Consider the following 12,356-nt stretch of genomic DNA (forward strand, 5'->3'; position numbering starts at 1 on the left):
AAATTGAATTTTTCGCGGTTGCTGACTGGCTCGGCTGCATTGTCGCTATTTAGAGAGAGGAATAGATATTATATTTTGCTACGCTTCAGACTTACAGGAAAGACTAGTTGAGCGCTTTTGGCTAGTAGATAGTACATCCCATCAGTTTTGCGAGAGGATCCATGCTGAATCTTGTCACAAGAACTAACTAGATGCGGAACACAAAATTTCAAGAAATTTTAAGTCAAATTATTTAAATGCTTTTAACTTGTTACACAGCTTTCGTTTTTCGATTAAAAAAGATTGTACTTACCATTCTAAGACCTTTGCTAAACATTTTCCTCTCCAGTTATGTAATAATGAGAAAAGAAACATACGGAAGAAATGTGTTTAAGATCTACAATTGAAGAAATAATTACAATACCCATTAATTTCGTACCAATCGCCGTGGTTACTGTTTGTGGCTCGACAGGTGTAATCTTCACCATATTCTTTTGCAGTATTTACTGCGAGACATTCGTCTTCCTGGAAAAACCGGGGAGATAACAAAGTGGACCTTTGATGCCTAGACCATTCAACTCTGGGACGAGGGGAACCTGTGGCCACGCAGCAGAGGGTTACAGTAGTTCCTTGTTCTATTTCGATCGTCCCAAAAAGATCTTTGAAAGGTAAATTTGATCATTAGCGGGTAATAAATGTTTTATATAATCCGTCAATTTTTAGCTCGTATTTTTTCCATACAGTTCTGTCTTTCCTATGGTCAATAGAGGATGTATTTGGACGATACGCTCTTACCATTTGCCGGTAATAAGGTTGCACATCTTGAACGCGTTTAAAGGAGGAACTTGCAAAAGTTTACGAGTAGTAAGATATCATAAACTAATAACAAAAAGTCTGACTCTTGATAAATGTGAAACATAATTTATGTTTATTGCCTTAATGCAAAGGTTAGGGACGTTTAGTACAGCTCCTTCCCTTGTTATTGATAATGCCGCTATGAAACAAGTTGCACTTACTAAATCTCCAAGGTTAAATAAGGAAGAGACTTTGTTGTTCTGGCATCGGTACCTTCTGACGAGAATTTGGCGTTAGGTTTCATTTGAAGGGCTTTAATCTTTTAAATACGCCATAAAAAAAAGTGTTATTGTGGTACTGCAGTATCGTTTTGGGGAAATTGAAACAAATGCCCTGCATATTGCCAGCAGAAACTTGAAAATTGCGGCCATGGTCTACACTCTCTTTGCGAAGTGAAATCTCTCATTATTCTGTAAGGAATCCTGAGGGCATATAAGCTCCACACTGCCTCATTTTTAGGGGTTCAGTATTGGGGAATAGTTTGCCTGTTAAGCTGCAGCAAGCATAAACTCTCTCCTCCATAATTCCAGCTGCAGCAATATCGTGCGAGAAAATCTATAATCCATTAAATGCACCGCGTTCATGGAAATCAGGGACTTTTAAGTATTAACTGATATTCTCAGGAATGTTAACATTTGTTTTAGCTACGGTTTGGTGAAGAATGTTAACTGCATTTTGACTATTTTATCAATCCTGATTTTATACCATGGACTAAATAAAGTTACTGTATTTCTTTTTATATCCTTTGGAGCTATTATGTATCCCAAAGTTCATCAGTTTTGCGCAAAATTATCAGCGAAAAAGAAGTAACTTGTAATTCCTAACGGATCCACAAATTCAACGAGTAAGACTGGGTTGGAGCGTTCTTTGTTTGAGCATCATAACCAAAGTCATATTCAGTAGCACTGCTTCTCAGGTCAACAAAAGAAGCTTCGTTAGTTTCTGTGATCCCAATCCCATGATCAGCACGTGCACAGCTACTTCCTCCTCCACCAATCATCATCACTGCTCCATCCCCAGTATCCCAGTCACACCAGAAGCCGATCTTGTCAGCACTTTGGATGCTTCCACTGCAATCAGCTTGTTGAAACCCGTCTGTTGACTTGTACTGTCCGCCATATTGAACCGTACAACTTCCCAGACACTGATCACTGGCCCAGACCTTGCCATTTCTAAAGTCGCCATAACTTGTGATTTTAGATCGGAATGTTTGTCCACCCAAACAGTTACCTGTGGTCTGTAACAGAGGGGTGTGGCTGGGGTCGTCACTGCGCGTGATCTTAAATTCGCTTCCTCTGACCAACCAAAATGCTGGTGAGATCATATCAGCGTTTACTGATGGATCATTTGTTGTTCCATTGGCAGTTTGCTGGTTATACCACCATCTACCATCGTCACGCATCCAATTCTTGCCATCGCTGTTTGAGAATCGAGCGATGAGGGTCCATCCTTCAAGACTTGCTGTGATATCACAATAGACCTAAAAGTACATTGCAAATAGATTACAATCAAAAGCAGGGCATTTCTTATTTTGGTTATGATTGGTGAGGAATTGATAAAATACCTTGATAGATATGAAGTACTCTAACAGCTTTAATCCATAAGATAAAAAATTGAAATATTCACCAGGAGGTTTGGGATCTAGTCGTAACTCTTGCACTTAGTGAGAAGGAGGGGTGGGGTAGGAGAGGTGAGAGTGAAAGTGAGAAGGCATCTCTTCACATCAGGAAAGGTTATTCTTTCGCTAAGAGTCTCTTTTTAATTCAAATGTGTAATTTTTTTAATTGTCATCGCGACTGAATTTTTGACTGGAAAATATAAATAGGTGCAACCCATTGAAAAATGCGCGCTTTCTCGCTGGTATGTGCCACGAAATGTTCTCGACGGAGAAATATTTTATAATCTTTGGATTCCTGGGTGATGCTAAGATGGCGACTATTAACATTTTTTTTATTAAAGTTTATACTGTCAGTAAGGCTGAAAGAAAAGTCGAACTACATTGAACTCTTTATTTCGCTTAAAAAAGCTCTCGTCCGGAAAGGAAATAAAAGAGAACACAACAGAAAAATTCAACACCGAACAAAACAAAAACAAACAACAAAACAAACCAAGGACAGGAAAAGTAGCAAAAATTGTTTTATTTACGAGATCGTCTTTAAAGCAATAATTCATAATTAATTTATTCTGAATTTGAAGAAAACGACAAAACGTTTAAGTTTGTAAAACATGTTTCGACAGAAACTTCTGTCATCTTCATTTAATTAATGTACAAAGCGTTGGAAGTTAAATTTATAGTGAAAGTGTAAAAGATAAAAGAGGCTATTCATATATAACCCTCTTCGAATCAACAATCACACCATGTAAATCTAAAACTATCCTTTTAACCCTCACACTTTCATGCTTTGCCTCTTTCTTGTTGTCGGCATTTATCATAATTAGCATTTTCTACTCACTATAAATTCAAACAGAAGTTTCTGTCGAAACATGTTTTACAAACTTAAAAGTTTTGTCGTTTTCTTCAAATTCTTGACTTGCCTGCTACTATTAAGAACCTTTGGAAGTATTTATTCTGAAAAAGAAATAAAGGCTCTAGACTTACTTTATATCGAAAATTGACCGCGAAAAGCTCAAAGCTTCCGGGAAGTCTCTCCATTCTTTTCTTTGAAACTTCTTCACAAGAATGTACTGAAAGTTGATAAAAAGAAGACATGGATAATGAATAAGAAAAGGGAGGAAATATTTACGAAGATATCAACATGTTTTTGTGGTTCTCGTTCTAGAAAGGGAGGCACAAGAACACACAAGAACAAGAAAGCACACAGAACAGAACTAAACGAAAAACCTAAATCACACCGACAGTGAAAAATTGTTGGATGCCAATTTTTTTATACGGTCGCCTAGATATTAGTAATGAGATAACCGCTAGCCTGAATCTAGACAATATCACGACAAATGTATTAAACTTAGGATTTTTCACATTTCAACGAAGATACCGGCTAGTTACTCACGGGATAGGCCAGGAGCTAGGGCATGTAGTTGTTTGTTTGTTTATTGGTGTTATTGACCCACCTATTCATGTATTATAATCATCATTATGAGTCTCACGTGCAAGATATTGTCGGAGATCATGACAATCAGGGACGTGACCTCAGTCAGTTTTAACGACGCTCTTATAAATCTTTGATTATTGAAAAGAGCGCTCCGAGATGCTTAACCATGTAACAAGTGTTTGTATTTTTGGAATTCTGTACAGTTTTTGTTAATTTAAGTAGGCTATTGGTGTTACTGTCATGACAGAATTGGTCTCCGGATTGGTATGCAATGGGTATTTGATAACTGGAATGATGGCAAGTCATATTATTGATTTAAAGACACCTTTTGTCTTGACGACTACTGTCGTTGTTGTTTCTGCCAGTCCGAAGCGGTTTCTTGCGCGGCAGACATATTTCCCGTCGCTGTTGAACCCAACAGGGTTGTATTCGAGGCAGCCTTGTTCCTCGAAAGCCAATGATGTATCAGCGGAGTGCAACTGACGAGCGCGTGACCATTCCACGTTAGGAGGAGGAGAGCCCACAGCCTCGCAACAGAGACTTAAAACGGAGCCTTCATCTACAATGACCAAAGATGGTAGTTTCTTGACAAATGTTGGTGGCTCTGAAGGTAGAGTAAAATCGATTCAAAAACCGACATGTAATAAACAACATCATGTGATCAATAGCAACCGTCAGCAACAGCAACTTTTGGTAACATCGGAGAAAACCTTTAGCGTTAAAAATAGCAAGAATATACAACTAAAACCTAGTATACTTTTTAACATTATCAAGTAGACATAACTTTTCCCGTGATCGGTATTAAAGGAGCTAAATTACTATCTAAACACACTCAATGTCGACGGCCCACTGTGGAAGGACAAAAATGTGTATTTCATTTACAAGTGGCAGTCTACACTGGTGTTAAAGAAACATATTATAAAAAATCAGAAAAATGAGGGAGTGAGGGAGGGATCCATACCTTTTACTTGTAAAGTGCTGAAACCTCTTAGATTTCCGAGACCAGTGTTAGCTGAACACATATACGACCCCACATGTGACCTTTGTACGCTGTTGATTCGAAGCGCACCATCTTCCACGGTAGCATCAGATAGAGTACCTCCAAATCTACGCCATGTTATTTTGGAAGACTTCTGGCCTTGAACCCAACAGAAGAATATTGCTGTCTCATTGATAAAGACTTCCTGGGATACTGGATACACAATGATCTTCGGTGGAACAACACATTCTCCCTTTGGTCCCTGAATACCAACCAATCCTCTGATGCCTTTGTTCCCTTTTAAGCCCAGAGATCCTTTTTGTCCTTGAGGACCCTTCGTTCCAGTCTTTCCTCTAACTCCTGGAGCTCCAGCGGACCCTTTGTCGCCTTTATCACCCTTTACTCCCTGAGGTCCCACAGGTCCTCTCTTGCCAACCACGCCTGGAGTCCCAATAGGCCCCGATGGGCCTGGTGGTCCTTCCTTTCCGGAGGCCCCTTTTTCTCCCTTATATCCGGGATATCCAAGGGCTCCTGGCGGTCCCGGGGGTCCTGCCTGGCATATTGTTTCTGAGGATTTACAAACTTCATTGAACTTGTTATTTATTTCTTGGCGGATTTGTTGTAAATTTAAAGTAACAGTTCCTGCTGTTGGACTCAGAGCAGCATTTCTTTTCTGTCTTTGGTGGTGATCCACATTTTGTGTTTCCACCCCGCCTTCAAAATCTGTACGTTACACATACAAAAAATATTAACCGTTAATATTTTAACATCAGTATGCATATTCTCCATACATTTACTAAGACGGTGACAAGGAGAATTAGTTGAACAATCAAAAGGTTCTTTATTTGGTGTTTATTTCCTCTATTCTCATGACCATAATGCTTGATTCAGGGGTGACATTCAGGTGAACTTAGATGCTAGTCCCTTTTAAAAACGATTACATTTGTCCATGCAGGAGCCTGTTATATTTTGCTAAACTCAGTTCTGCGTTTAAACTTATCCCACTTAGTGTCTACAAACGGTTGAATCAATTGCGATGTGCGGATCTGTTACGACGTTCGATATGGAATATCTCTTTTTTAGGCATTAGACGAACTTGGTTTCGTGTCTTAAGCACTATGTCATACATTTTCCGAGCGCAGTAGCTGATAACCTCAGAAAGGGCACTATACGGTGAAAAAATATTTAGATTTAGACAAGCCTAAAAGCGGAGCTCGCATTTTTTCCCCGCACGTCTCAAGGGCACAACGCCTTGCGCCGGCCAGGACTAGAGCCTAGGTCGTCTGACTCGGAGCCCAGTGCACTGACCACTGGACTACTGGACAAAGCCGTGGCGTTGGCGTGCCCGCGGTACAGTTGACTACGCATGTTAATTAAAAGTAGCACCTTGTTGTTACTGACAGAGGGGTGGAAGACGAACTATTTGTACGCAGGGAGGGGTGGAAGGTGGCTGTATTAGTAAATGCTATGGATTAATGTAATTTTAATTCGATTATAAAGGTTCTTTTGAGCGGTTTTTCGACTGGCTATTTTTATGTCAACATTTTACGCTGGGTCGTAGCGTTTTCTTTATGTTTTGTCATACGAATGCGAAACTGGTACCTAAACACTGTCCAAAAAATTGTTGTTGAAAACTTCGCCAATTCCCGTTGTCGATCCTCTACTGTTGAGTCATACGTGTGCCTTTTAAGTTGACCTGTGCCAGTGCTTAATGATACTCACTGGTTAGCATGAATCATCCACCAGTTGCTTCACGTTTCCTTATCCGGACAACAGAGCTCCCGGAATTTCCGATCCTTAGCCCTAAACCTAGCAGCAAAGTATTCACAGACGCTATTGCAATTTTAACGTTTGCACCTTTACTATAAGGACTTGTTGGTAGTTTGGTATAAAGCAATCTTCTCTTTTCTTAGAGTTTTGCAGAGTTTTAGTGATGAATTGGTGGAAATCACATATATTATCCCAAAGAGTAATAAAAGGTTTTGCGATGAGAATAAGACGAATGTCGCAAAATCTAGAATTAAATTTACAAATAACAAACTTTTGCAGTACCTTCCCTACTGATAAACCTAAGAACACAATTCTATAGAGAGAATGAAACTATTAAATTTGAGTGTGTAATAATCTGCTCACTATTGAGCAGTTAACAAAATTTTTTAACTTGGGGTGCCTCTTAGAATAAATGTTATCGATACAATACCCATGCCATTCATGCAAAACTACCGTCGTAAACACATTGATCGATGATCGGGGGTGGAAGCTGAATAATGAATAATGAATAACGGGTTTGTTCAAAGTAAACAAAGAATAATTGGGTTCAGTTTGCAAACCCCGGAATAATGAATAACGTAGTCATACCAATGGAATAATAAATACCACTTTTTCATTCGATTGTCTTGGTTATCTATTTTCTGATATGTCTTCAGAAGGTTTTTTTTAAAGTGAAATCAGTAATGTGCAAAATAAAACTACAAGAGACGCAAAAGATCTCCCGGCTAAACTTCTGACCGGAAGTGTTTCGAGTTGTAGGACAACTTCACAGCTTGATAGCTTGACAGCTTGACAGGTTTTCTGTCAAATGTCCTGTTATGGCAACGTTTGACGTTTGATTCGCGTGAAAGTTGTTTTGTGCTCAGCCATAATAGGTAAAAGCAAGGAAGAGAAAAAAAGAAGTCGCGATCAACGGTAAGGCAATGTTATATCTATTTTGGTTTGTTTCAAACACGCGCCGATTTCAAGTCTATTCGAAGCTATCTTTTTTATGCTTTGGATATGATAAACATCTTTCCCTCAGCGAACTTTCCTGTTCACCTGAAAGACGGCGCCGTTGAAGGCGGTCAACCAGCAGGCCAGCGCCAAACAGATTTTGAGATCGATTTGTGATACGATGATGACGATAATGAAAAGTCATTCAGAAACATCGAGTAAACTTCTTCATGACATAAGTACAAAATTTTTTCGACTATTCATCCTTTTTTCCTTCTCCCTATCCAGGTCGCAATCACCGAAAGGCGCCGGAAGGATACATCGAGGTACGGATTTCTATACTGTATGCGTATTTCGACGAAATAATCGGAGAATTCCAGTCAGACATTTCCTCCCATCATGATCATAAAGTGGTGCGCATCGCCATTGAGAAGCTACTACGTCCAAATCAAGTTAACAATTTCAAACACTGCGAAGCAGTTCCCTAGTAGATCGATTATGATCGAGTAGTAAAGGAAATTTGGAGAAATTGATTTTTAAGGATGTTGTTCCTTAAATTAGCTCCAAAAGTTTAGAGTAACTAGAGACGACTTTAATTTTATGTAGTCCTTCCCAAAATCTCGCTCATCCTTACTGGGAATAGACAGCCAACCGACTTGACCTTTCACCTGTGCTTTATCATATCGATTCGATGTCCTGTTCTTAATAACAACTAAATCTCCACTTGTTGAGTCAAAGTTTGGTACTAAGTGTCCAAGCTTCATGATTTCAACATGGCCAACAAAGATCGCTTTTTTTCCCTTCAATAATAAGTCGATCGCCGCCGGTGCGGCAGCGTACCAATTTGACGACGGAACAGGAGTCCTCGCTACTCTTTCTATTTTCTCAGGGTTGGTGTGAGAGGGAAGGTGAGGCGCCTGATAGTGCAAAAAAAAAAGGCTCTTATGTTCGGTTCGTTTACACTTTGCTAAAAGGAAACGAAAAAGACCGTTACTCAGGCTGAGGTTTTGGCAGAGCTGCGTGCGATAAAGATAGCATGCTCATTTTTGCAAAATATTATGTCCGCGCAAAAGTTGCCATTGTTATTTTTGCACCGAAATGATTAACCTCGGCGACGGTAATGAAAGTGTTTTTCAACAGGTCAGATCAGCTTGGAAAAACAAAGACAAAATCAAGTTTTTGGATCTAAAGTGGGGTCCGCTTTATGATGTGAGGATTAGGATAATATAATACAACTACAGGCCATTCTGAGAACCACTGTCTATGTTCTTGTCTATAACGATTCTCGGCATCGATAAGGATCGCGATCACCATTTTATGTCTAAAAAAAGGACTTGCTTTGATGATCACGTTTTGTGATAAGAAAAGGTACGCAGCAGTTAAATAAGTTCCTCATGACTCCACTCCTGCGCGCATCTTGTGTCAGAAAACTTATGAAGAGTATGGATTGAGGTCATTTTTAACTCGTGAATTGCGCGCATGCGCAAGAGCGAGTTATCGATACGATGTGGGAAATGGCATTCGCTCGCTCGCTCGCTCGATTGGTCGATTCCCGTAAACCTTTTTTAGATTTTAGGCTTTTGAGTGCATTTGATAGTTTTTGGCGAGCAATAAACAGACGAAATGGCGACCTTTGTTGCTAAGAATAGTGGTGGGGTGAAAAAGAAGCCAATGATAATCTTAAAAGAGTTTTTTTTTTTCGTTTTAGTTTCAACAAGCGGCGCCAGCGACTGGCAGGCATGCAAGGATTCACACTAAATAAAAACAGAACAACCTTCGTTTTTCATAAAATTGTAATTTACAATCCTTGAACTTGAAAACAATCCGAAGATTCATTGAAAATATCACTTACTGCGAAGCGCTCGGAGTTTACAGATGTTCAAAAGCTTTTTCTGTTATGGCGTGAGATTGAGGACAAAATTGATCATTACGTTTCGTCGCGTGTGTTTTTCCTGTGTGAAGCAATAGAAGATGCCGGCGACTGACGAAATAACAAGTTAACACGAAAATCAAATAACACCTAAACAAACAATTTTAGCTACTGATTTTCAGTGAATTTTTAAAGAACAATTTTCTTTTAAGTTTCAAGACAATTTGAAGATTTAACATACATACAACGTACTAAAATGCGAAAGTTACACACCACAAAATTGATAAATAAGCCTGAAATGAAATTCTATCTTGTTATTGATTATACGTTGTCTAGCACGTGAGTTAAATCTACCCAGGCGGAGATCCAAAATGACGGTGGCAGGCTTGGCTTAGTTATATCACTCAAAACTCGTTCCCGTTTGTCTCATTTGATAAAGAGGGAATCGTCAATGTTTTCATTAAGACAGTATTGCCTTCATTTTCTAATATTTACAACGAAAGACAGTAAATTTCACCACACAAGTGGGGGTTTTTCCTTGCCCTGATTTTAAAGGATCTCCTCGTCAAGGAAAGAAAGGGAAATGAATTAGTGTTTACTGACAACGTCATGCACAGTTTGTGGCTCGACAGCAGTGACACTGGCGACAAGTTCGTTTTCTCTGAGGCTTACCGACCATGTGCGTATTGACGGGATCATTACTGATGCTTCCGGATGGAGATCTTATAAACTCCCTCAAGAAAAAGCCGATAGAATTGAACGATTGTTGAAAGGTGGCGATAACAATGACATTGACTCTGACGATGAACACGTCGAAAATAGAGAAGTGTCCGATGAGGATTCGTCTGGTGAACCTCCTAAACGTGTGTTTGTCAGCAGTAGGTTGGGACGTTCAGCAACACGCTTACAGCTGTTTTGATTTTATAACCAGACATCTTGAGGACACTCAACATTGAGACTCAAAACTAGACCTACCAACAACATTGGTCTAGTGTTTGTTAAGTTTATCTTCGATAACAGTCCGCTTTGGTCTCTTCCTATTTTTAACACCCGTGTCTTTTTTTTTTTTTTTTTCCAGCTTTTGCCTTTTTTTTCTGACGTTCTTTTGACGTTTTGAGCTGTTGAGGAAATGTTTCAGTTGATTTCTTTCACCTCCTTGTGATTGTTACATTACTTCGAATTGCGTGACTTAGCCCATTTTCCCTGTCATAGGCATCAGGTTATATTTTTGTCGTCTTTTGACAGATTTTGCAATCTACATGCTTACAGGTCTGGGCTCGACTCAAGTTTGCAAAAACAGCCACTGACATTGCATTTGGAGCTACGTAGTTCCATCAAGAATATCAGAAAGAGAAAATTTATTTGATATCTAGTAATGAACAGTTTTCCATTAACTTTGTATCATCTTGAAGCAGTCGGAATGGCTCTAAACGAGAGAACACTAACACAGGCATTATGCTTGTTAATAGAGATAAGTCTTTTATTTTTTACATACAAAGTCCCACTTCATCATGTAAAAGCTCCATACAGATGTTTTTTATCTTTTGCCTATTTTGTGGTTTTTCCAAACTTCATTCAGGTTATGTTTGTATAGATTTGTCACCAAGAACTGGAGAAAGAAAGGTATGTGCGACGATGGAGTTGCTTGCGGAAGAAACTAGTTGCCGTTAAAGCGAAAAATACATCGTGATAATAATAACCATAGCACCGGAAAAAACAACACCAGCTTAGTTTGATAAAAAGGTCGCCGTGTTTAGCACGGTGTGGCAGTAGCGTGTAGCATGGTGCGACAGTGTGATACTTTTAATCATATGTATAATCATGAATTAAACCTGAAATCGAGTCTAACAAGGAAAAATCTTGCCTACGTTCAAGGAATAGGGAAGAATGAATACCAAACAAAATTTAAAAAGAGTAATAAATAATTCGAAAAAAAACACGATGAATAATGAATAATTAAGGTCCCATTATTCAGCTTCCACCCCTGGTCGATGAAGAATTGTATGTGTATCCATGCTAAGCTTCCATCCAGGTAGGCGCCAATAGTCATTGTGAGATAAAAAAAACATGGAAAGAAATGACTCAGAATAGCATTTAGTGTTTCTCATTAAGTACAAAGATTGCGTTCTTCGAATCTCTGTTGTGAATTACTGCATCGCTAAGATGAAACCAAATCTCTCCAAATTACTGGAGGCAATGAAACCGAATTTCTTAAAGCAAATTATCATCAATTTGCAAGTAGAAGTTTACCTACCCTTTGACGGTTTCCCCTCGTTACCTGCTCTTTTCATCAGAACGGCGATCTTAAGGTGACTTTCAACATCTGAAATGCGAAGTTCGTTCATCTTCGTTTTCCTGTTTATTGTTTCTATCCTCAAGAACAGCGCCACAATCAGCAGAATTGAAACGAAAGAAAGAATTAAAGAACATCTGTGAAAAGCATCGTTTGAGCATTTTGCAGAAGGTCTCTTCGTAGAGTCCATTGTAGCCTCGAAGGGATTTGTGTAAACAGCTTCCCTGATTAGCAAACTCAACTGCTGCAAGATACGAACTGTTTACCTGAGATGAAGGTTTGAGCTTCCTGTGTAACTGATATCGAAAAGAACACGTTCAGACCAGAGATAAAGTAAACAGTTATTTAACTGATTTTTCTGTCATCTTCTCAGTAGAGTAAGAGATTAGAAGCACGACCTGTTGCCAGGATGAATCCGGTTTCCGAAATGTGTGGCCTCAAGGTAACTTTAATTATAATTTAGCGTTTTGGAAGAAATCTTGCATTTTCGATCACGTCAATTTGACGAGTAAGTTCTGGCCTTTAGTAATTTCGCATTGTTTATGTGTGGAATATGGTCTCGTGAAAATAATAGAAATAAAAAACCAAAGACCAGGAAAATGAAGGGCCCAGTTGTATTAAGGG

The 12,356-nt window shown here is 39.1% G+C and overlaps 1 protein-coding gene across 1 annotated transcript; it reads right to left on the reverse strand.

Annotated features, from left to right (window-relative positions):
* Positions 1-884: 884 nt before the first annotated feature.
* LOC149053643 (uncharacterized) lies at positions 885-12,005 on the reverse strand. Its single transcript, XM_089209633.1, has 5 exons — positions 11,694-12,005; positions 4,846-5,586; positions 4,210-4,488; positions 3,434-3,519; positions 885-2,314 (listed from the first exon to the last, which is right to left on the reverse strand). The coding sequence occupies exons 1-5, from the start codon at positions 11,920-11,922 to the stop codon at positions 1,655-1,657; spliced, it is 1,995 nt and encodes a 664-aa protein (XP_089065759.1). The 5' UTR covers positions 11,923-12,005; the 3' UTR covers positions 885-1,654.
* Positions 12,006-12,356: the final 351 nt, after the last annotated feature.

This window comes from Pocillopora damicornis, chromosome 1 (genome assembly GCF_964200805.1).
Source record: "Pocillopora damicornis chromosome 1, jaPocDami1.2, whole genome shotgun sequence".
NCBI classification, from domain to species: domain Eukaryota; kingdom Metazoa; phylum Cnidaria; class Anthozoa; order Scleractinia; family Pocilloporidae; genus Pocillopora; species Pocillopora damicornis.

Coding starts and splice junctions, on each gene's coding strand:
- LOC149053643 (XM_089209633.1), bottom strand. CDS start 11,922: ATGGACTCTACGAAGAGACCTTCTGCAAAATGCTCAAACGATGCTTTT. Junction 3,520..4,209: donor AGTAGTCGTCAAGACAAAAG/GTGTCTTTAAAT, acceptor ATCAACTTTCAG/TACATTCTTGTGAAGAAGTT. Junction 2,315..3,433: donor CGGTCAATTTTCGATATAAA/GTAAGTCTAGAG, acceptor ATGTACTTTTAG/GTCTATTGTGATATCACAGC.